Source organism: Schistocerca cancellata, chromosome 7, assembly GCF_023864275.1.
Source record: "Schistocerca cancellata isolate TAMUIC-IGC-003103 chromosome 7, iqSchCanc2.1, whole genome shotgun sequence".
Taxonomy (NCBI): Eukaryota; Metazoa; Arthropoda; class Insecta; order Orthoptera; family Acrididae; genus Schistocerca; species Schistocerca cancellata.
Genome location: NC_064632.1, coordinates 47,173,123 through 47,198,296, shown reverse-complemented (window position 1 = coordinate 47,198,296; position 25,174 = coordinate 47,173,123). Strand labels below are relative to the sequence as shown.

The 25,174-nt window shown below is 43.1% G+C and overlaps 1 protein-coding gene across 1 annotated transcript in view; it reads right to left on the bottom strand.

Moving 5' to 3' along the window:
- Window positions 1-24,604, bottom strand: part of LOC126092638 (KH domain-containing, RNA-binding, signal transduction-associated protein 2-like) — a 361,533-nt gene extending 336,929 nt beyond the window's left edge. Inside the window, exons 1-2 of the mRNA XM_049908361.1 lie at window positions 24,568-24,604; window positions 23,249-23,412 (exon numbers count right to left, since the gene is read on the bottom strand). Of these exons, the coding sequence (XP_049764318.1) occupies window positions 23,249-23,412; window positions 24,568-24,604 (201 nt within the window). The remainder of the gene's footprint in view (window positions 1-23,248; window positions 23,413-24,567) is intronic.
- Window positions 24,605-25,174: the final 570 nt, after the last annotated feature.

Sequence of the window (25,174 nt, the reverse complement as noted above, 5' to 3'; positions counted from 1 at the left end):
GCATAAGAGTGGCACTATGAGGATGCAAATCAGGTTTGCTTTAAATACATGCTGTAGCAGTCCTGAGCGTTAGTTATCTTTAAGATTGAGCGTGGCGAGTTGATGTTAGTCAATAACTCCTTTAAAGCGACAAAGATGCCATTGTCAACACCTCATTGAGTTTGAACAAGTTCATGTAATAGGGCTACAAGAAGCTGGATGTTCCCTCTGCGGCACTACAGGAAGACCTGGCAGGAGCATGGTCACTGTGGATGAATCCTGGTAGCGGTGGTCGCGAAAATGCATTGTCGCAAGAAGACCGGGTACCGGATGGCCACATGGCGCTACCTAGACGGACGACCATCTTGTTCGGCGTATGGCTCCGGCGGACCAACTGCATCTGCAAATGGTTCAAATGGCTCTGAGCACTATGGGACTCAACTGCTGTGGTCATCAGTCCCCTAGAACTTAGAACTACTTAAACCTAACCAACCTAAGGACATCACACACACCCATGCCCGAGGCAGGATTCGAACCTGCGACCGTAGCAGCAGCGAGGCTCCGGACTGGAGCGCCTAGAACCGCACGGCCACCGCGGCCGGCAACTGCATCTACAGCAGCATTAGGAGCAGAAGGTGTCACCACAATGACGCAAAGAAGTGTTACAAATCGGTTACGTCAAGGATAGATCCGAGCCAGAAATCCTGCAGCGTGCGTTCCACTGACCCCGGACCACCACCATTTGGGACTTCCGTGGCGTCAGGTGAGAGCTCAGGGGAGGGCAGGGTGGAGTTCCATTGTGTTATGTGATGAGTTGGTTCTTCCTCTGTGCCAGTGACGGCAGTGTGTTGGTTATAAGGAGGCCAGCTGAGGACCTGCCACGAACCTGGTTGCGTCCTAGAAACACTGCATCTACATCTAAGGGTTATGGTTTGTGGTGTGATTTCGCGAACAGGTCCACACTCGTGGTTATCACCAGTACCCTGACTGCAAATCTGTGCATCAAACTGGTAATTCTGCCTGATGTGCTGCCAGTCATGAACAGCATTCCAGTGGGTGTTTACCAACAAGATAACGCTAGCCCACATACCTCTGTTGTAACGCTAGATGCTCGACAGAGTGTAGACATGTTGCGTCGGCCTGCCCGGTCACCATACTTGTCTCCAATCGAGCACATATGGGACAGCATCGGTCAACAATTCCAGCGTCATTCACAAACAGTATCAGAAATAGCATCAACGGTTCCTGTAATCCAGAATGAGATTTTCACTCTGCAGCGGAGTATACGCTGATATGAAAGTTCCTGGCAGATTAAAACTGTGGGCCGGACAGAGACTCGAACTCGGAACCTTTGCCTTTCGCGGGCAAGTGGTAGAGCACTTTCCGCGAAACGCAAAGGTCCCGAGTTCGAGTCTCGGTCCGTCCAACAGTTTTAATCTGCCAGGAAGTTTCAGTCCCTGTATTATCCGACCACGAGTAGCAGTCATGGAACTCTATACCACAAACTGGCATCCGACACCTGCATAACACAATGCATGTGCGTTTGCATGCTTGCATTCAACGTTTTGGAGGTTACAACCGTCATTAATGTAATAGCATTTCACACTTGCAATGGCTTATTCGCACTTACATTGACCCGGAATGTTGATCGCTTAGATATGTTACCTAAATAAATGTATTTCCGAAATTTCAGTACTCCACATTAATTATCTTTTGGTGTTGAAATTTTTTTCCGTCAGCGTAGCTATTGTTGTGTCGTGCTGTCAATCAGTTCTAATAACAATAAAAATAATAATAACACAAATTAGTATCAATAATGTAGTTAGCGTTGTATCGGGCTGTGAATCAGTTCGTTTATTTGTTACGAATTTGAATTACGAAATAAGTTCTCATCCACTTCGGGAAGTATCTTTAACTTGGATACGGTATTTTCAGGAATTTTTGAGCGTATATGTTTCAGTACTATAGTCATAGATGCATAGCACAAAGTCTGTGTTTTGCGGGCGGACTATGTGAGGATGGATGCTGTTTCTCAAGCAGTAATCTCCACCACACTGTGTCACACATCAATGCTAGTGTTTTTAAAAAAATTATAATTCGTAACTTGTGTAATCAGTATTACACTCTTACAAAATAGTGAAGTAATTACTGTTTAAAAAGTAATTTAGTTTCCTGAGCGAAGTGCAATCAATACCTTTTTTTTATACATCACAGAAAATTTCATTTTGCTCTCAAGGGATAATTAGTACCAGATGGGAACCATTGCTCTAGAGAGAACTTCGTGAGTTCGAACTGACAAAATCCACACTTCATTGACTAGTATTGACAATCCAAAGCAAATGATCATGTTAACCAGTCTCCAGTATTTCGGAATCGTATTGCTTCAAAGGAGACGGTACATGTAATTATCTGATGCACACAAACATTAACAGCAATAAAGCTAGAAGTTCAATATGAATTTTTACTGTGCACCAGAGTGCTTGCTTAGAAAGTGGGAGAGAGTTGCTGGCGAAAGCAAAGGTGCGATGGCGAGTCGTGAGTCGTGCATAGATCGCTCAATCGCTAGAGCAACTGCCCTCTAAAGGCAAAGGTTCCTGGTTCGAGTCTCGCTATTCCACTCAGTTTTAAACTATCAGGAAGTTTAAAGTTTCTGGTTACATTTTACTGCGAAGAAGATTGTAAGGACTTCCACAAATCTTATCCCAAAGGAAATAAGAGCGTTAATAGCCTCTGCTATTGTCACCAACTTCGTAAGAACAGACATCACCTTCAAATTAAGTGAGAAACCATACTATACAATAGATAATGAAGTCTTCTCGGTTTATCAGCCGAGTCAAGGAGTCGTGATTACCCGAGAAGACTTCATCATCGAGATTCGCCGAGAAAGTTTAAGATCCGCATCCTATAAAATCATTAACAAGCTACACAAATTATCTATACAGCTTTCGTAAGTACATATGATTAAACCGTCACTGCAGAGACCAAAACAGCAGCTTTGTAAAAAAATAGAGAACCGTATTTAATGGATGGGTCGCCGGTAGTAACTAGTGAATATAATTAGAAACATTAATCAATCACTGATAGTTGCAGTTTCCAAACAAGTTCTTCTTATGGTACTTGCAGTACTCTCTACACAGTTCCTGTTTCTGACAGCAAGGGGACCCAGAGATATTTGTCATGAGCGCTCAGAACTCTTTCATCATTGACTGCCACGAGGGTCACTGCCCTTACCACCCGCCGCCTTTTTCCCTCAGCTCAGATCTTATCTTCGCTCTTGGAGAGTGAGGCACGTGGTCGCGTTGGAGACAGAGTCAGTCAAGTTTATTTATGCACTACGGTCAGCACACGGGACAGGCACGTAACAAAATCGCGAGTATTCAGCAAAGCTAAATATTTTATGAGTATTTTATTCACAATGATGCCAAATATTCAAAGAGTTTGAAGAGTTGTGAGTTACTACGGACAAATCAAATTTTGTTGGATTCAATCAAGATTTTTGCAGAGCAGCGCGCCCTTAAAGATAATAATGTGACTGTAGAGCGAGCTAAGGATCTCTACCTTGAATTTTACGACAGTGAGTAATTCATTTAGGATACCGACCTCACGCATATTAGTCTCAGAGAAGCAGTGGACTCGCAGCTTCCTCCTATGTACACCTCGTGAGAAGACCATGAAGACAAAATTAAAAGTATTCGAGCTCACACTGAGGCTTCCCAACAATCATTCTTCCCGCGGATCATTCGCGGCTGGAACTGAAAAACAGGGGAACTGAAAGTACACTCTGCCACACACTGTCAAGAGGCTTACGGAATATGACGTGCATACATGTCACTAATAATGGACTTAACCACATAAATCGGTTAGACTGTGGCTTCTAAAAAAGAATACGTGTGACTCACTGATAGCAATAATTAACCAGAATTTCGAAAATAAATTCAGAAGAAAAATGAATTTTGATACGGACATCTCCTTGTTTCAAATTTCCTCCTTGCTAATAGTATATAACTTTTACCGAAAATTAACTGTGATAGTATTTGTTAGGAGGAAGTATCAATGTTAGCAACACATGCGATCTGCAGATATTAGGCTGCTACTCGTCGGTTTGTCTCATGCCAAAATTATTGTGAAGTACAGTGGTAATTCCAGACGTGTTCGTCTAACAATGGAGTGTTCGACTCTGACCCAGGAGGTCTCACCTGCAATCTTGGATACGTAAAGGGAATTTCCTTCGTTTCACTCATCCACGACGGACCCACGTCCACCCAACCTGCTAGCAAGCTGAGTTGGCTAGTAACATGTTCCGTTGATCATTTGAACGATACTCTTAGCGAAATGATGAGGAACGAATCAGTTTACTGGATATGCATGACTAGTTTTATTAAATTTTTATAGGTTACCAGTTAACCAATAAAAATTCCTCCATGCAAATGAAGGTGTTGTACAGGACAAAGGATTTTAGACAAGAGTTGCAATCTTCTTCGTCGCCTATCAAGCATTTCATATTATTGAGTAAATAATTAACTATTTTCATTGTTTCATATCGAACTCCTTTCTGTGCCATTGGCAGATTTAATACTGAGTAACGAAAGACATTTATTCCTCTAGTGCTGTTGTGATGAACAGCCCAATTCCTCTTAAATTGTGGAGGATTATTAATGACGGATTTCATTCGCGAATTGTGTGGTGCAGGTAAAATATCTAATTCCTTGATGATGACGATCACACGAGAACACCACATATTATCGTCATTTTTTTCCGTCGTTCCTTAGTTGCTTCAAAATTCGTGGACGTATGTTCCGTCTATGCAATTAATTGAAGACAGTTTGTTTATTGCCATAAGCGTTTCTCTTCTTATATTCATGAAGCATCTTTAGCGGCGATTCCCAGTGTTGTTAGCCCATTTGTGTGGTGCTGTACATGTGTTCATTAGTCTCCATGCACCAGTTGGCCGATTTCCGGCGTTCTTTCACCCACATTTGGTTCAACACATCGCATACATCACTTGCACTTTGTAAACTGTGTGTGGCAATAAACAAACTGCATTCAGTTAGTTGCATAAGCGGAACATATCTCCACGAACCACATACTATTTTTATTTCTCGCTTTTGGCTACCAGTGTTTCCTTTCTCAGTGGTGAGTAACCCAGAAAATTATTCTATGTGACATTACTGCCAGGAAATACGGAAAACATGTAATCAGGTAGATTTTTTTGTTTCCAGTACTATCAATTATACGATGAGCAAAAGTAGTTGGACTTAACTTTTGAGAAGCTTCCAGCTCAAGTTTTCGTCAGAATGAACATCCAAGAATTTGGCGCATTCTATCGTACTTACTAACTCCTGTTCATGTGCTACTTCAGTTGCGGCAATGACCATCTGCTGCACAGAACTGTATATCGCGTGTTTTCTAAACATTTAGGGTTAGCGGATTTTGAAAGAACCGCTTAATAATTCTTTCTAAACCATCATTAACCATCTCTTCTGTTGCTTCCTCTCTAATGGGATTTATTATAACAGTAGTATCGTCTACAAAAAGTAGCAATTCTGCTCGTTGAATATTAAGTGGAAGTTCATTCACATATATAAGGAATAGGAGAGGACAAAAAGCTGAAACTTGTGGGACACCCTTTGTGATTTCTGCCCAGTCACTAAATTTTTTTTACGTTTCCAATGTTGTCTGTATTGCTCAACACGACTTTCTGCATTCTGTTTGTTAAGTATGATTGAAATCAGTATTGTGTAAGACTACAAGTTTCATGAAAATTAAATTTTTCTAAGGGGGTACCAGTGATCTTTCCCGGCGGTAAAACGGCCGCTGGGTTATGGGCACGCAATCTTCCACCCTTTAGAGCCGGGGCGAAGGAAAGGCTGCACTCAAGACGTAGTTGGGGCCGAATCCCGTTCAGACTTTATTACAATAACAGATGCCGACAGTAAGCTTGCAGCACCAATAAACTCCGAGCAGAAGAATATTCTGAAAAAGTAGAGCTTTGTGCGAACCGACGTGGCAGCAGGGATATCGCACCGCCTCCGACCGCCCGCGGCTGTTTCTATCTGGACTGTCTCATCGGGGGACGGGCGGACGTGCCGAGCATCAGTCTCGCCGGCTCCGGAGAAACTGCACTATCCTGAACAGAGAGACGGGGGGGAGACGTTTCTGGGCGACCATTAGGGCGGTGGGCCGCCCTTCCCCTTTAGTCCGGCCGCTGCCGCCGCTAAGGGCGCCAGCTGGCTGAGGCGCCCTTACTGCCCCTCGTAAATGAGGCCATAAAGCGCTCCGCGCATGCGCAGACGTGACGGCGCGGAGCAGCAAGTGGTTGGTGGACGGCGCTCCGCCGCGACGGCTGCTTATCGCTCCATTAATAAAACACTGGCGCCCCTAGTCTTAGCCGCCCTGTAGGCGAACACACACCATTACCGAATAGGAAAGGGTTTTCTCGCTGTTTCTTCTCTCAATTCTCGGCTTTAAGGAGCAGCTGCTATCCTCTGAAATCCGAATATTGCGCTCTCCATTCTCAACACCGATTAGGTGCTATTACCTTTCCCATTCTATCGATCACACACACACAGACACACACACACACACACACACACAGAAAGTCGTGTTGAGCAATACAGACAACATTATAAATGTAAAAAGACTTAGTGACTGGAGAGAAATCTCAAAGGATGTCCCACAAGGTTCAGTTTTATGTCCTCTCCTGTTCCTTATATATGTGAATGAACTTCCACTTAACATTCAACAAGCACACACACACACACACACACACACACACACACATCATCTATGAAGAAGAAATACCAACGTCAACAAACAGATGGCGCACAGTCACCTACAAAGCAGTTCACAGGATAAGTAACACACTGAAAACAATTCCGATAAATGTAAGCACGACCTTCACACCTATCGTTTCGTCTAAATTTGAGTATGAATATAAGAGTACACTGCGCAACACTTTTCAAAACCCCCTAATCACTTCCTGTTGAGACGTATATGTTTGAAATGTGGCTCAAAGGTGCCTGTAACGAAGTAAAAGTGAGGCGCCCTGCGCTGTCATCCTTTAGGGGCGCTTCCAAGAGGAAGGTGTTGACACATTCGAAAAAAAGGCCACTGGTCATAAGTTGATGTGGAGTCGATGGTGGATTAATGACGTCGTATTGGCACCAAATTTCACCACTCTGCCCAACGCTACAGAGGATATTTCACATGATGGTAAGGAAGCTGCGACCCATCTTACCCACATTTTGCCCCTTCCTTGGACACCTCCGCGATGAAAGCTAGAAAACCGACGTTGAAATCACGCGGTTTTCTTATTTCTGGCCGAGGAAAACGTTTCACATGCACCGCCGCTCAGAACTGACACGAAAAGGCTTCAGGGGGTGACATAAAGGGAGTCAATCAAACCACCCTTCCCCTCGGAGCGTCCATTCCTACACATTTTTCTGTCGAAAACGTCAGTGTGTAAATGAACATGAAAATGTGTGTGAAATCTTATGGGACTTAACTGCTAAAGTCATCAATCCCTAAACTTACAGACTACTTAAGTTAAATTATCCTAAGGACACTTTAAACTTCCTGGCAGATCCTATCTCTATCCTAAGGACAAACACACACATCCATGCCCGAGGGAGGACTCGAACCTCCGCCGGGACCAGCCGCACAGTCCATGACTGAACACCTGAGACCGCTCGGCTATTCCCGCGCGGCAAAATGACAGTCTGCAGTGCGATAAGCATCGTCCTGTTCCTCATCGCACTGAAAACTGTCGTTCTCTTGATAACGTTCAACACCCTCTGGATGATTCAGTACCACTCTAAAGATACGTGGGGTCGGCAACCCCTCTAAATGTGAACTGACGCCTTTAGGCTGTAGGGCGGCCGCAGTTTCTCTGGTATACTGTAGAGCCGCTAGGGACCATTCAAAACCATTCGACGTTACTTGAACGTGATCTGCAGCAGTGGAGTATATTTATGCTTTTCAGCCCTCAGGTTCCACGACGCCCCCCCTCCCCCCGCGCTCGGCAACATCCTCAGTACCACCCAACCACATTTGTTGAGCAAATTAAAAACGTAGCACAAAGAAATCCAGTGAGAGAGTCCTGGCTGCCTTCTACTAGGCGTACAATACTGGAGAGGTGTTAAAGTGGTTGCCTACCTACAGGTGCCAAGGACACTATACAACAGGACACTTAAAAGTAACAACAGTCAGTTTACATTTTGTGAACAAAGGACATGAACCATAGCCGAAGAGAAACAAACACCGACCTATAAATTCTTAAATGCAACAACCACAAGCAAAAAGCCATAGGGGATGGACAAGAAATAATGAATGGATGCATAGCACCCTGCAGTGTAACCCTGTTCTCGGCTGTAAAAGAAAAATTAGAACATGCATACACACACACACACACACACACACAAAGCCTACTCTCAGTACAAAATTCCCGCCCAGAATACATGAAATACGATGATTGCGGAAGAGGTAAATATCTGCTAAATAGTAACACAGAGCGTATCCTGCAGTAGCATGAAAAAGTGGAGTCAGCCAAGAAGCAACTATAGTAAACCTACATAAAAAAACCTCCCCTGCTACTCACCAATTTACAAAACTCATTCACAATCAACATATCCCCACAATATTTTCGAAAACTATAACTTAAGAAACGACAGATAAACAATAACAGATGTAACGTAAGGGGCAGTCAAACGGAAAAGAGACTGATCGAAAAATGTAAATAACCTGTTTATTACTTCAAAAGTAACCACCATATTTATTAATACTTAGACCACTACCAGAAAAGACGGCCAGTGCCTTCATAGGAAAATGTTTGCGGTTGCCAACAGAACCCTGATTGTACCCAGGAGTGCATCTCTTTGTCAGAGCAAATCGACAGCAACCAGTGGGGTGAAATCCGGACGGTACGAAGGATGTGTAATGGCTTCCCAGCGAAACGTCTGCAGATTAGTCGGAACAATCTTGGCATTATGGGGGCCGGTGTAGGGTGATCAAATATGGCCCCAGTAAACAGGTCCAAATGGACGTAGGTTGCAGTACTTACGTAGAGCTGAAGAGGCTTGCACAGAATACACTAGTGTGGATAGGTCACCCACCCTTCGGACGAAACACCACCACCACAACAACAAATAAAAACTAATACAAAATAAGGAAACTCTCGAAGATAATAAAAGAGAGATAAGGAGAAAACAAAATTTGAAGACTTGAAGATCTAAAAATTTGGGAAATTAAAGTTTTAAAATCCCGTCATTTCATAAATGTGAAACCAAACTTTAAAACATCAAAAAATTAGTTGTTTTAGTACCAATATCTTAATTTTAATATTTTCGAACATTCCCATTTTGCACCTCCATATTTTTTCTTTCACTAGCCTTTTTATTTTCTTAGTCAATGTTTCAGCCCAAGGGGAAAAATGTCTTCTTCATTCAACACCTTGCAGACCACTATAAAGAATATCTCAATTCATTTCGGACTATTTAATCCGCCAAGCGGTCTGCTGATATATACTAAGGTGACACAATTCATGGGCTACCTCCTAACACAATGTCGGATCTCCTTTTTCCCGGCTTAGTAGGAAACCCTCATCAGAAATACCGAGCCATGCTGCCCCGATAGGTGTCCATAAACTGCGGAAGTGTAGCCGCTGCAGGATTTTGTGCATGAATGGACCTCTCGATTGTGTCACATAAATGTTCGATGGGTTTCATGTACATATTACTCCCATAGGGATTGTGAAGATAAGATTAGATCAATTACAGCAGCCACAGAGTCGTTTAAATAATCATTTTGCCTGCTCGGTAGCTCAGTGTGTTCGGTCAGAGAGCCGGTTGGCCACTGTAATAAAAAAAAGGGAAGGACCGACAAACGAACAACGAACTTGAACGGATGTCAATGTGACTTCCGCAACGACCAAACACAACGATAAAAAAAAAAAAAAAAGTGGTCAGCGCGGCGGAATGTCAATCCCAAGGGCCCGGATTCGATCCCCGGCTGAGTCGGAGATTTTCTCCACTCAGAGACTGGGTATTGCGTTGTTCTAACCATCATCATTTCGTCCCCATCGACGCTCAGGTCGCCGAAGTGGCGTCAAATCTAAATACTGGCACCCGGCGTACGGTCTACCCGACGGGAGGCCCTAGTCACACGACATTTACATTTTACCAAATGAAATCTGGTTCTCCAGATCAAAACGATGTGGTCACGAGCCTAGGAGTGGCGCTGCAGGCGGTGTCGTGCTATCAGCATAGGCCCTCCCGTCGGTCATCTGCAGCAATAGCCCCTTAACGCCAAATTTTGCCACGCTGTCCTTCGTTCGTAGTACATCCCACATTGATTTATGCGGTTATTTCAAGAAGTTTTGTTTGTTTCTTAGCACTGACAACGCTACGCAAACGCTGCTGCTCTCAGTCGTTAAGTGAAGTCCGTCGACCACTGTGTTGTACGTGGTAAGAGGGACTGCCTGAAATTTGGTACTCTCGGCATACTCCTCATACTGTGGATCTCGGAATATGGAATTCCCTAACTATTATCGAAATGGAATGTCCTATGGGCCAATCTCCAATTACTATTCCGCGTTCAAAGTCTTTTAATTCCCGTCGTGCAGTCGTAATCACGTCGGATACCTGTTTCTACAGGGTGTTTCAAAAATGACCGTATATTTGAAACGGCAATAAAAACTAAACGAGCAGCGATAGAAATACACCGTTTGTTGCAATATGCTTGGGACAACAGTACATTTTCAGGTGGAAAAACTTTCGAAATTACAATAGTTACAATTTTCAACAACAGATGCCGCTGAAAGTGTTGTGAAAGATATAGAAGACAACACAGTCTGTGAGTGCGCCATTCTGTACGTCGTCTTTCTGCTGTAAGCGTGTGCTGTTCATAACGTGCAAGTGTGCTGTAGACAACATGGTTTATTCCTTAGAACAGAGGATTTTTCTGGTGCTGGAATTCCACCGCCTAGAACACACTGTTGTTGCAACAAGACGAAGTTTTCAACGGAGGTTTAATGTAACCAAAGGACCGAAAAGCGATACAATAAAGGATCTGTTTGAAAAATTTCAACGGCCTGGGAACGTGACGGATGAACGTGCTTGAAAGGTAGGGCGACCGTGTACGGCAACCACAGAGGGCAACGCGCAGCTAGTGCAGCAGGTGATCCAACAGCGGCCTCGGGTTTCCGTTCGCCGTGTTGCAGCTGCGGTCCAAATGACGCCAACGTCCACGTATCGTCTCATGCCGCAGAGTTTACACCTCTACCCATACAAAATTCAAACACGGCAGCCCCTCAGCGCCGCTACCATTGCTGCACGAGAGACATTCGCTAACGATATAGTGCACAGGATTGATGACGGCGATATGCATGTGGGCAGCATTTGGTTTACTGACGAAGCTTATTTGTACCTGGACGGCTTCGTCAATAAACAGAACTGGCGCATATGGGGAACCGAAAAGCCCCATGTTGCAGTCCCATCGTCCCTGCATCCTCAAAAAGTACTGGTCTGGGCCGCCATTTCTTCCAAAGGAATCATTGGCCCATTTTTCAGATCCGAAACGATTACTGCATCACGCTATCTGGACATTCTTCGTGAATTTGTGGCGGTACAAACTGCCTTAGACGACACTGCGAACACCTCGTGGTTTATGCAAGATGGTGCCCGGCCACGTCGCACGGCCGACGTCTTTAATTTCCTGAATGAATATTTCGATGATCGTGTGATTGCTTTGGGCTATCCGAAACATACATGAGGCGGCGTGGATTGGCCTCCCTATTCGCCAGACATGAACCCCTGTGACTTCTTTCTGTGGGGACACTTGAAAGACCAGGTGTACCGCCAGAATACAGAAACAATTGAACAGCTGAAGCAGTACATCTCATCTGCATGTGAAGCCATTCCGCCAGACACGTTGTCAAAGGTTTCGGGTAATTTCATTCAGAGACTACGCCATATTATTGCTACGCATGGTGGATATGTGGAAAATATCGTACTATAGAGTTTCCCAGACCGCAGCGCCATCTGTTGTTGAAAATTGTAACTACTGTAATTTCGAAAGTTTGTCTGCCTGAAAATGTACTGTTGTCCCAAGCATATTGCAACAAACGGTGTATTTCTTTCGCTGCTCGTTTAGTTTTTATTGCCGTTTCAAATATACCGGTCATTTTTGAAACACCCTGTATGAATCGCCCGAGTACAAATGACAGCTGCGCCAATGCATTGCCCTTTTATACTCTGCCTACGTGATACTCTCGCCAGCCTGTTTCTCCTCATTGTGTAGAAGTGGTTTTTTTACTCAGATGTATAAACTTGATTACTAAGGAATCATAAATTCCTATTTTTTTGGTCTGTTCATATCTAATGGAAATTATTCTCAAGTCGGTACAGGTTTAAAACATCGTGTCGACGAAGACATGATCAGAGATACAGCACAGGTTCGTATTGGGAAAGGGTGCAATAAGTAGACAGCCGTGTTCTACTCAACGGAACCACCCCAGCTTTTGCCTTATTCGATTTAGGAAAATCACGGCAACCATTAGTTGGGATGTCCTTACAGATGCCTGCACCATCGCCCCGTCGACTGCCGTGCCGTCGAGAGGTGCAGACGAGGGAGGTGGCGCGGTGTTACGACACTGGATTCACATTCTGGAGTAAATCAGTTGAAAACCCTGTCTAATTATCCAAATTTAGGTTTTCTGAGATTCCCGTAACTCATTTAATGCGAATTCTGGTAAGGTTCTTTTGCGAGGTCCTTCCCTATCCATACACCAATCCTAGATTGTTCTAAGTCTATAATGATTTCGACGCCGACGGAACGTTAAACTCCAAGCGCCATTTCCTCTTCTGGGATAACTGAACCCTCTGACGATTGATAAACAAAGCTAAAAGTGAAAGTGAAAAAGAAAGTGTGGGCGGTTTTAGAAATAAACTATTGGCATATATATTCCTATCTGTTGCTGTGAGTGACAAGTAGGTTAACAGCTTTACGACTGAAACGAGACCCAAGTCGGAACAGTAGTCTGTGCCAAAAACGACGAAAGAAAACTCATGACAAGAATTCTTTGGAATAACGGGGATCTTCATAAAAGTGTCGTTTACTTTCCTCTTTATTTCTGCGACTTTATTTCTCCAGCAGTTGGCTTCAATTACCCTCAACACAAATATGAGCAACTTCTTCGATGCCTTCGTTATCAGCTTCTTCAATTTTTATGTAATTAGTAAACACTAGCTTAGAACCCGGATGGATGAATAAAAAACTTGGGCTGAATTTCAACTGCAGGCTGCGGTGGCCGTGCGGTTCTAGGCGCTACAGTCCGGAACCGCGCGATTGCTACGGTCGCAGGTTCGAATCCTGCCTCGGGTGATGTCCTTAGGTTAGTTAGGTTTAACTAGTTCTAAGTTCTAGGGGACTGATGACCTCAGATGTTAAGTTCCATAGTTCTCAGAGCCATTTGATTTTAGAACCCGCTTCGTCGCTTGCCTAGACAGTGTGATCTGCACAGATTCTTTTGTTTCTCTGTAATCGAATTTTTACGTTGTTTACTAATTCAAACATCTTTTATATTTTTAAGGCTAATTAAGGCCGTAGAAGCATGGTTTTTCCGAATGTATTTCTGGCCAAAAAGCGATTCTGGTAGCTGGAATTGGAGACCTTTGTTAAATTTGTCTTTGGGTTCTTGTGGTGATATTTTCAAATGGTTCAAATGGCTCTAAGCACTATGGGACTTAACATCTGAGGTCATCTGTCCCCTAAACTTAGAACTGCTTAAACCTGAATAACCTAAGGACATTACAAACATCCATGCCCGAGGCAGGATTCAAACCTGCGACCGTAGCAGCAGCGCGGTTCCGGACTGAAGCGTCTAGAACCGCTCGGCCACAGCGGGCAGCAGTGATATTTTCATAAAAACTTTCATGCCGTAAAACATGTTCAGTTAGATGTGAAATACAAATCCTTATATATTTAGTTTCGAGTATACTTTAATATATGAAGCATTTTATAAAAATTTTTGTCCCCACGTTAGGGATAGAATTACCAAAAAAACACTGGAACACGTATTTTTTTAATTTCCGACAGAGAAGCCAAATACAAATTTTCAAGGATCTACTTTCAAAAATGCTTTCGTAATGAAATATTTTCATAATAACATTTCATCCCCTACTTCAACCCTTATGAGTTGAATTTCCAAGACCAATGATCAACAGATTTTTATATTTGTAACTCAGAAGTCAAACACCAAGTCAAGTCAAATACCTTGATGTGGCTTTAAAAATGCTTTAGAAGATCTTTAACAACGATTTATCTTCAAAAAACTTCATCCACTATTTCACCTGGTTAAGATTAAATTTCCAAAAATACTGAAACACGTATTTATTTATTTCTGACCGAGAAAACAAATACCAATTTTCATACATATAGCTTCAAATCTGCCTCAATAGCGACATATTTTCAAAAAAATTTCGTTCCCTATTTCATCCCTCAGGGGTGGGATTTCGAAAAATACGTTCTTCCGCGCCACTTTCAGTATAAGATCAACACCCCCACCAAATTTGAAGTTCCTATCTTTATCAGTTTGGCCTGGGCGATGATGAGTTAAAAGTAAGCACTTTTCCTGTTGTATGTATCGTTTCGTCTTATTATTTCTTTTTAGGGCTATATTATTTCTTGTTTCCGTACAGATGCTATTAAATCTGGTACTTGTAAAGATGTTAATGTTGTAATTCAAGTGCACAAAGAGCTTCAACATTCAGATATCCTATGGATATGGAAAAAAAATGCAGAATCGAACTAAGGGTACGAGTGTTGACAGAATATTGGATGTAATCTTCCTAGTGATCCTGTAGAGAGAAAACGTACAATTGCAGTTTGAAACGGCAGCAGAAGCCAGTTGTAAGGGTGAATGTGTGCGGAAAACAGTGCGGTATATTTCAGCAGATGACATGCGGGAAAATGGAAAACAAAACTTGACTACATTCGAGGTGGAGAGGGGCATTCTGCATGCATTTCCACTATCGCATGCGAGCAAAAGTAGGAACGCGATCAGTCGTAGGCACTTTCCCATTTGACGTAATGGATGCTCTCGTGGTTCCATAATTCAACATCAGATCGCCGCGTAAGATATCACCGGCACCATTACTCCTGCGAATGGAAAATATCACCGGAACGGGAGTGCACTCTGCTGCAGAGAGAGAGTTCCAGCGGCACGCATACGGGGAAATACTCCACTCGTCTGAGAACCAGAGCCCATATCGTACCGACAGAATGTAATAAAATTTCATAAGAGGTCATGTTGCATTTGTGAACGACAAATCTATAACCATATTCGATTCAGACGGCTAGAGATGGAACTCCAATGTTAAGTTATTGTTCGACAGCGGAATACAGTATTTTCTAGTAGTAAGGACGCTTGCTTGCAATCACTCAATTGTAGTGCATGAAGCACTTGTGATATACCCAACTTTTTACACGGCTGGAAGTAAGTCTCAGTTATTGTAGCCTCTTAACATATTGCGCCAATTCATCTACTATCTCCGCATATGCCAGGGCATCGAAAAGGTTTTATTTGCGGTTTTGCAGTTTTTCCACGAAAGCACTGTTCTTATTTAACGGCCAGTTCATACGCACTTCATTACGGGAGGAAAAAGTGGCTGGGTTGGAAGAAGGTTCGAAAATGGACAGTGACGCTGTTGAAAGAAACAGCTATGTATTTGTCTGAAATGACTTAGAAGTATCAGGGAAAGGTATAGCGAGAATGCCTTCACGAAGGTTTGAACCTCATTTCTAGCGAAAATGGATCCAGTTGCAAACAGTGTCCTCCCTTCACAGTTACTACGAAATACCAAACAACTAGCAGAAAGCGACAGTTCGAACTAGTTCTGTAATTACTAGGGCCGGCCGCTGTGACCGAGCGGTTCTAGGCGCTTCAGTCTGGAACCGCGCGACCTCTACGGTCGCAGGTTCGAATCCTTCCTCGGGCATGGATGTGTGTGATGTCTCTAGGTTAGTTAGCTTTAAGTAGTTCTAAGTTCTAGGGGACTGATGACCTCAGATGTTAAGTCCCACAATGCTCAGAGCCATCTGAACAATTTTTAGAATGTTCCTCGGTCCGCAAGACCCTTGTTATGAATCCAGGTACTAAACTGGGAAGATTAGGGACGTACAACCCTGTCTCTCATGTAACCAGGTCACGATCGTATCTTCGATACCGCGTTTCTGTCTCATCTTTTTGTTTTTAATAGGTAGTCAGTCTTGTCGAACTTTTATTACTATCTTGTGATAAATTTCGACCCAACAAAAATAGCTCTTTTATCGAGCCCCTCGTAATCTGAGAGAAACATCTGCTATACCGGATAGACGGTAACAGAAGGTTGGAGTTTGACGTGAGGTCAATATTGACATTACTAGCCAGATTTCCGCTGGAGTGCTATTTCACAAGAATCGAAGAACGCTCCGTCTATTACAGTTATATTCTTATATTCAGCGTTGTTTCGGAGTGTTATGAACTGAAGTTTGTTTGAAGAGAAATTTCGCAGGGGAAACAACGAACTCGTTTTGAATTTAAAGTATTGGACGTGTTTTATCTCTATGGCCGTATTTGCGAGGAATGATTTCGCCTCCAGGCTGAAACGTGCTGGACCCGTCGCTTCGACGAAGCGTGAGAAATAAACTGTTCTGCCAGTGCAACAGCTCTCGGGACCAGTTATCAGATCGTGGGCGCACGTAAACACTTCTGTTAGCACCCGCAGTTACTGCCGCTTTCAGCAATCGTCACAGACACAACCAACCAACCCATAATTCTCGGGAAATTCTATTCCTGCCTAACGCCCATGTTTTGAGGATTACCACAAAACTTATCTGCCGTTGACGATCTGCAGCTCACGTAAATGTGTCAGTTAAGCCCTCGTGTCAGTCACGGCACACTTCCTTTTTTTATAGGCAACCACTATTTTCTCGAAATAGAAGGCAACGGATAAGAATCTGTTTCAAGCTGAAATTGCAGCTCACGAAAGAACGCTGACAGAAGGCAAAAACATTGATATTATCTTCTAAACGGGGATAAGTGAAATAAACACAGAAGCCCCACAGATGAAATCGAGAATATGGAAGACTGCAAGAACGGAGATGAAGCTTTACACAACACTCGTCAGATGGTGGAAATGCAGCACGGAGGCTATCCATTAAAAGCAATAAGGAATTTTCTGATTGTCTGAGGCCTGACATGATTTTTAGGTTAAAAACGTCACAAGTGTTCTAAATCCCAAATCGCCTTGTAATTTCAGTTTCATTCCTAACAAACATATCTCAAATATAATTATTCCGACAGATTATTGTCCTTTGCATTTCGATTCGGTTACATGAGAGAAGTATTGTTGTACTTGTATTTGCCCACCCGGCTAGATGCGCAGTCTAACGCGCTGCTTCCCGCGCGGGAATATGTGCCGTTCCCTGGCACGAATCCGCCCGGCGGATTAGTGTCGACGTCCAGTGTGCCGGCCAGTCTGTGATGATGATGATGATGATGATGATGATAATGATGATGATTGGTTTCTGGAGCGCTCAACTGCGCGCCCGCACAATGTCCCAATTTCTTCACAGTTCAATTTTTTTACACAGTCCAGTCTAGTCACCATCCTGAATCATGATGATGATGAAATGATGAGGGCAACACGAACACCCAGTCCCCAGGGCAGCCAGTCTGTGGATGAAACTACCTGGCAGATTAAAACTGTGTGCCCGACCGAGACTCGAACTCGGGACCTTTGCCTTTCGCGGGCAAGTGCTCTACCAACTGAGCTACCGAAGCACGACTCACGCCCGGTACTCACAGCTCTACTTCTGCCAGTATCTCGTCTCCTACCTTCCAAACTTTACAGAAGCTCTCCAGCGAAACTTGCAGAACTAGCACTCCTGAAAGGAAGTTTCGCAGGAGAGCTTCTGTAAAGTTTGGAAGGTAGGAGACGAGATACTGGCAGAAGTAGAGCTGTGAGTACCGGGCGTGAGTCGTGCTTCGGTAGCTCAGTTGGTAGAGCACTTGCCCGCGAAAGGCAAAGGTCCCGAGTTCGAGTCTCGGTCGGGCACACAGTTTTAATCTGCCAGGTAGTTTCATATCAGCGCACACTCCGCTGCAGAGTGAAAATCTCATTCCAGTCTGTGGATGGTTTTTAAGGCGGTTTTCCATCTATCTCAGCGAATGCAGACTGGTTCGCCTTATTCCAGCTCAGTTACACTATGTCGGTACCTGCTGCGCAAACACTGTCACGACGTATGCGGGCACCATAATTACTTAATTACTCTACCACGTAAACATTTGGGGTTACACTCGTCTGGTGGTGGTGGTTGGGGGGGGGGGGAGGATCCACTTCCGTCCGAACCGCACAATAACCCTGGGATCAGTGTGGGGCTACGGTGAGGTGGTTGGACTGCTGTGTGCTGTGGCCTGTTGTGGGGTTGTTTGAGCCACGGAGGGCTACGACAGGACGAAGCCTCTCCGTCGCTTCTAGGTCCCCAGTTTAATACACAATATTCAAAGCAGTATTTTCCTTAGAAAAAGAAACGTGCATTCGTGAACGTCCGACTAGCTCGCACTGCACTGAGACAGTCGTCTTTTAAAGTAGTGAGCTACTACATTTGTCAGTCGCCTAACCATGTCACGTAAGGAAAATCAAATGGTTCAAATGGCTCGGGGCACTGTGGGACTTAACATCTGAGGTAATCAGTCCCTTATAACTTAAGACTACTTAAACCTAACTAACCTAAGGACATCACACACATCCATGCCCGAGGCAGGATTCGAACCTGCGACAGTAGCGATCGCGCGGTTCCAAACTGAAGCGCCTAGAACTGCTCGGCCATACCAGCTGGCGGTGTATGAAGTACACTATCAAATACTGTACGGTAATTTTCAACACCGTCTGCAAGCTACAGTACATCATTACTCTTCCACTTCAAAGAAGTCAGTTAGTTTTCTTTGACGGATCATACTACGTAGTTCCTTTAGTGCCTATTGTTCTATGCTCATCAGGTGCAACAACTCAGTCGGTTCGGCCATTTTGTCGCTCCATCCCCTTAAACACATTACTTATATTATGCAATATCTCACGTGTACTGGGAACATCATCTAAACTTCCTTCTTCAGCTTCGTTATCATCATTCTCGGCTGCTTCATTACTCTCATTTCGAACAACAAAATAATGTCATTGTCTTCTATACCTCAGAAATCGGTTCTTCGTTGTCATCAGCTGTCCAATGGTTGAAGTCTTCAAGGCCAATATTGCACTGCGGAACGTCACATGCAGAATGATTGTCACTGCTGTTGAAATCTGTGTTGCTACAGCTCTCATCTGTTGCATTTTCTTCAATGGAACACTTGGGTCAGAAGTTCCTAATAGTGGTTGAGGCAATGATTTGCCACGCCTGGTCTACTGGATATGGAACACTCTTCAGAGTTACAGATTTCAAGAACATTTCCATTTCCTCTCGGAATTTACTACTTGAGTGAGCAGTTTACGGCGATACTGAATTTTAAAAGCTGGTGATGCTCTGATCAAGAGGCTGAATTGATGCTATCCCGTGTTTGGACAGAAACAAAGTTTTTATTTTTCCATCTACTGACTGCAATACATCAGCAGATGGATCAGCTGGGCAGCGTGATCAACGATTAGCTGAGCTTTTTACCGCAACTTAAGTGACTGTAGGTGCTTTCTCACTGACGAAACAAAGTCTTCTTGAAACCAGTTGGTGAAAACGTCACCGGTCACCCAAGAATCCCTTGAATGCTTGTAATGAGCTGTAACGATGACATTTTTACATACTAGTAGAAACAGAGGTTTTTAGTTTTACCTTTCTCGCAACTTAAGTGACTGTAGGTGCTTTCTCACTGACGAAACAAAGTCTTCTTGAAACCAGTTGGTGAAAATGCCACAGTTCACCAAAGAATCCTTTCAGTGCTTGTAATGAGCTGTAACGATGACATTTTTACATACTTGAAGCATCTGATGCTTTTAGTTTTACCTATCCAAATAGGTTTCAGCTTACGGCTGCCCGATTTATTTGAGGCGTAGGGGAGGGTTATTCTGTCATTTCCAAACCCGTCTTATTCACAGATTTTTTTATTAGGTATTTTTTGAGATGATGACTAAAGCAGTATGACAACCAAGTTTTATTTTGTGTAGTTGGCTATTTCGTAACTTGTTCTATCCACTCTCGCTTTCAGTGGCAAAACTCTCGTACACAATAAGTGGCTGACGATGAATCATCGCTAACTCTGTGCACAGGATTAAAAATGTGTCTAAAATCGTTATGAACTGTTCTAGCCATTCAGAGTCTCCAAAATGTCGATACTTAACAAGATTTCACTAATGACTGTATTACACTTTTCCCTCTCAATGCACATTATCTATGTCGGTGTAATAAAACAGTGCACTAAGTATTAACCAGCATGGATAAGACTTTTAAATACATCATCTTCAACAATTTTCTGTTTCTTTTTCCCTTAAGATAACATTAAAATCACAACCTCATTACATTTTATCTTCATTAATAATATTACGAAAGTTCCGATAACCTTACTTCATCGCACCGACGCCGTAATCTGAACACTGGTTTACAAATACTCTTGTGTAAAACAACTGACATTTTGTAAACTGGCATGTCATTGGGCTAGTAAAATCAATTTAATCCTGCCATGTAAAAACGACAGCTAAAATTGGTTTTCGATATACGATAAACGTCTCTCAAAAATTACAGCGCAAGTAAACGTGATGACATGTACAGCATCAACGTAGATGAGGTGCGAAGTTTACCACGCGTCCACAATATTACTGCATGATGAATGCTATGTTATGGTACATTTACCAACAAAAGTAAAATTAGAGAAATTCATACAAATCCGTTCATTTTTGTTTGCGTATTCACTATTTGCGAATTACAATCGCATTTACTATGGTCAACTGTGGAACGATGGACGGAGCTTCCTATTTATAACATCTAACCTACGATAGCTGTAAAGGATGATTGAAAACTTCCCGTTCTAGGACGCTCCTGCAGCGTATATGAACGTAGTGCGACTCTGATGCATATATAGAAGCATCAATATGTAAGCAAGGGATTAGTAAGGCATTCCTGTCTTTCCGAAGTGCATGCGGTCAGTGTGGATGCGTGAAATATGACGACCTTACTACCGAAAGCGTCCAAACGGGACCAACGTGCTGTTATTCTTTACTTTGCTGCCGAAGTACAAACACCGGTGGACATCCACCGGAGAATGAGGTTATGGAATGACGCGCCAAGTTCACGGTAACGCACGTTACCTTTCCGCAAATGTCGTATCGCAGAAGTTACTCCAACGTAAGTGGGACACACTCGAACACCCGCCCTAAAGTCACGATCACTCCCCATGCCATTATCACGTCTTCAGTTCCTTAAAGAAGGCTTTGAACGGACTTTTTGACGCTGCAGGACACTGTTTTCAAAGGAGTATCTTCAGCCTCGTGCAAGGGTGAGAAGACTGGGTCAACGCTCACGGCGATATTACTTGATTGCTGTACCGATTCTTGACTGTTCTGTTTTCGAACGAGAACTTTTTGACCGTCCTTTTGTAGTTAGCAGTCGGTGACAGGTAAGAGTTGATACTCAGAGATGCTCCGTGTATCGGCGCCTCACTTAATCTGGTAACACCTCATTTCACTTTGTAACTACGTTGCTTTTATCTTAGTTTTTAGATGACTACGTTTTGTCACACAGTGTACACTACTGTATACAGTTAAGAGCATTTGCTCTGAAGATGGTCTTGGAGACTGAAAGTGGTTATCCGAATTCGTTGTGATCCACACTTGTTAAAACAGTAGTTTATGATCGCTGTGGTTCCTCAACATCATGAAAAACTATCATCTAAAATAATTACTATGGCATAAGTACCCAGAGTAATGTATGGCCGACAGCATTTTTACACAGATAACACGATATCACCACATGGTAAAGGTCGACCATAGTAAAGACTGAACCGCTGTAAGTGTGATTCCGGTAAATAGTCGAGTTTTTCGCAGAGGAACTCTACAGATGAAACTTCCTGGTGGCTTAAAACTGTGTGCCGGACCGAGAATCGAACTCGAAGGCAAAGGTCCCGAGTTCGAGTCTCGGTCCGGAACACAGTTTTAATACGCCAGGGCGTTTTATATTAGCGCACTCTCCGCTGCAGAGTGAAAATTTCATTCTGTAAACATTCCCCAGGCTGTGGCAAAGCCATGTCTCCGCAATATCATTTCTTCCAGGAGTGCTAGTTCTGCAAGTTTCGGAGGAGAGCTTCTGTGAAATTTGGAAGATAGGAGACGAGGTATTTCCGGAAGTACAGCTGTGAGGACGGGACGTGAGTCGTGCTTGGGTAGTTCAGTTGGTTCACCGTCACGGTAGCTCAGCGTATTCGGTCGGAGGGTTAGCTGCCTTCTGTAACTAATAAATAAATAAATAAATAAATAAAAACTGCTTTAATGGATCAACGATGAACCTCAACAAGCGTCATAGGACGTCCGCCCCGAAAAAATACAACGATCAATGAGGAACAAAATGAGATCAAAAATAAAAATTAAATAGAAAAGTTGGTAGAGCACTTGCTCGCGAAAGGCAAATGTTGTGAGTTGGAGTCTCAGTCCGGCATACAGTTTTAATCCGCCACGAATTTTCATATCAGCGCTCACTCCGCTGCAGAGTGAAAATTTCATTCTGGAACTCTACGGATATCAATCACTGAGGTACATATGAAAAAAATACAGTCGAGTCGGAACTGTTCGTTCCATACATTGTCGGTTACTGAAATGACATGCATGCTAGTGTCAACTGTTACGGGTAAATATCGAAATAAAAATACTTTTCATTACAAAGAACAATATAAAATTAAGCATACGCTCATAAAAATATGTCGCACATATCTCCGACCAGCGCGTTCAAGAACCAGGGTTTGTTCAAAACTAAAAACACATTATTCTCTTCATGGTAACTCCTGTCTAGTAATGGTCACTCCGCTTTAGTGTCAAACGCAGTGCAGACAGATCACTTCTACTGAGGTATACGCAGTAGTAACTCTCCCAAGCAGCTGTGCCAGTCTCTTTAAAATTCACATACATCAGGATTACATGTCAAATACTTGGGCTGTTATCGAAAAACAGGTACGGAATTAGACTTTTAAGAGGTGTAAGCTTAAGAAACCAGCACAGTGGTTGCCTTCGGCTTGTCACTGATTACTTTGAGCCGTTGTCTGTACCTTGGGATGCTCCTTAACTGGCACCAGCACGCGGACGGTCACTTTGATTGGCTTCTCTTTGATGATGTCAGCGAATCGGCGTTCCTCGTTGTTGTTTCGGTTGTTTGTGGTAGCGCTGCCATTGGCTGACAGAGGTCGCGCTCCGCTGGTCACCCGTTCTAATTCTGAAACAAATAAGAGGCACCTCTTTAGACATTCTGCAGCTCAGAGGAAAGTACATACAGATACTGAAGAGGGCAGGGAACAAAATCAAAGAGTTATCAATCTTGGGATGGTGCAGCAAAACAGAAAATCATTTTAATACCATTTTATGAATAAATAATTCCTTAAATCACTTTTTTTATTTTACGGAGACTTGTTTCGACTGAAATAGACCACCATTAGACCTAAAATACTATAGAAGTTGGCAGCAAACAAAGATGATTTAGTTTCTTCTGAAATTATTAAAACATGATTACGGTTATCTCCTAATGACAAAATGCCACCTCGCTGTATTGTAATAAGATTTCTAGCAATTTGTGCACAGGTAGATACAAATAGCCCGACAACAAGCGCGCATCGAAGAGTATCAGTAAACCCATCAACGAATGAATTTAAGGCGAAAGTTTTCCATCCTCTGACATAAAGTCTATGTTTATGGGTTAGAAAAGTAAAATGTTATTGATGTAGATAATATCTTCGTCTAACATTTTCGAACTGTATAGACTGCATCGTCTATTTGAAGCTGTGCACGGAGATGTGAGTAAATCTGGAAGTCAAAGAGAGCCAATCTTGTGAACATCCAATGATTCGTGTTTCAGATTATCACTTTTTCCATCGATAACACACCTCTGAATTTTCCTTACCGTAGAAAGTTCATTAAGATTACACAACGCAAAGGACATACCGCTTTAGACTTGTCAAGGTAGTTCATGTCTAAACGCTTCTTTCAGTGCAATATTTGTGCGATGGAAACTTGAAAACTGCCTAGCCTGAGACGGCAGCATAGCCTTGCTCAGTCGCAGCAGTGTTTGGGTATATCCCCTACATTTTTTGCGCCAGCAATAGACCAGTCAAAGACATAATACTATGCACCTCTCACTGTAAACACAGAACAAGGTGGTCCTCGGTTGGAGCTTGATCGCCCAACACCTGAGTAGTCGCCTCCAAGACGCGGTTCACCGCATTATCTTCTCGACTCTACAGCAGCACCCAGTTTTCAACAAAAACGAAAGCTAAGTCATCACCATCATCTTCATCATCATCATCCGGCGGAATGTCCTGACCGACTACAGCTCACACACTTTCACTGATCTCCTTAGCGATTGAGCAGAACTGACCTTTACCCCACAGTCGGTTTGGACTCTCAATTAACATGACGCCAGTATGACGACGATATCTGCAGCATATGCGGCCTGGCGTTGGTCCGTGACAAGCGCCAGAACCGGTCCTTAGCGCAACATCAACGTTAGCAGTAGTGCTTTAGACCACGTCCCTTATAATACAGTACAGAATTAGGTCATGTATCTGATACTACAATACTGTTTGCTGCATATCGAATACTAAAATACGAACTATAACGATCAGAGATCGGCATATAATACCTGCACAGGAAGGAATACACATCGTAACTATCTTTGACATTAATAATTATTTATTTTTATGAGGTTCAATTTTCATACTAAATGACTAGTAATGAAAAAAAGCCCCTGACGAACCACTAATTACAACCAAGATTGCGTCACATACATATCTAAAGAGAATATCTTGAGAAGCAGTTTAAGTGTGGCTAATATTTGATTTAGTTCGACGATGACCATACCTTGTATAAAAAACGGAAGAACTCGCCAACCTAGAAATGAATAAAAGTTCGTACACAATCTGATGAAACATTTAGCTTCAAAATATTTATAAAAAATCATTATTTTTCAAGAATTTATAGCTGAT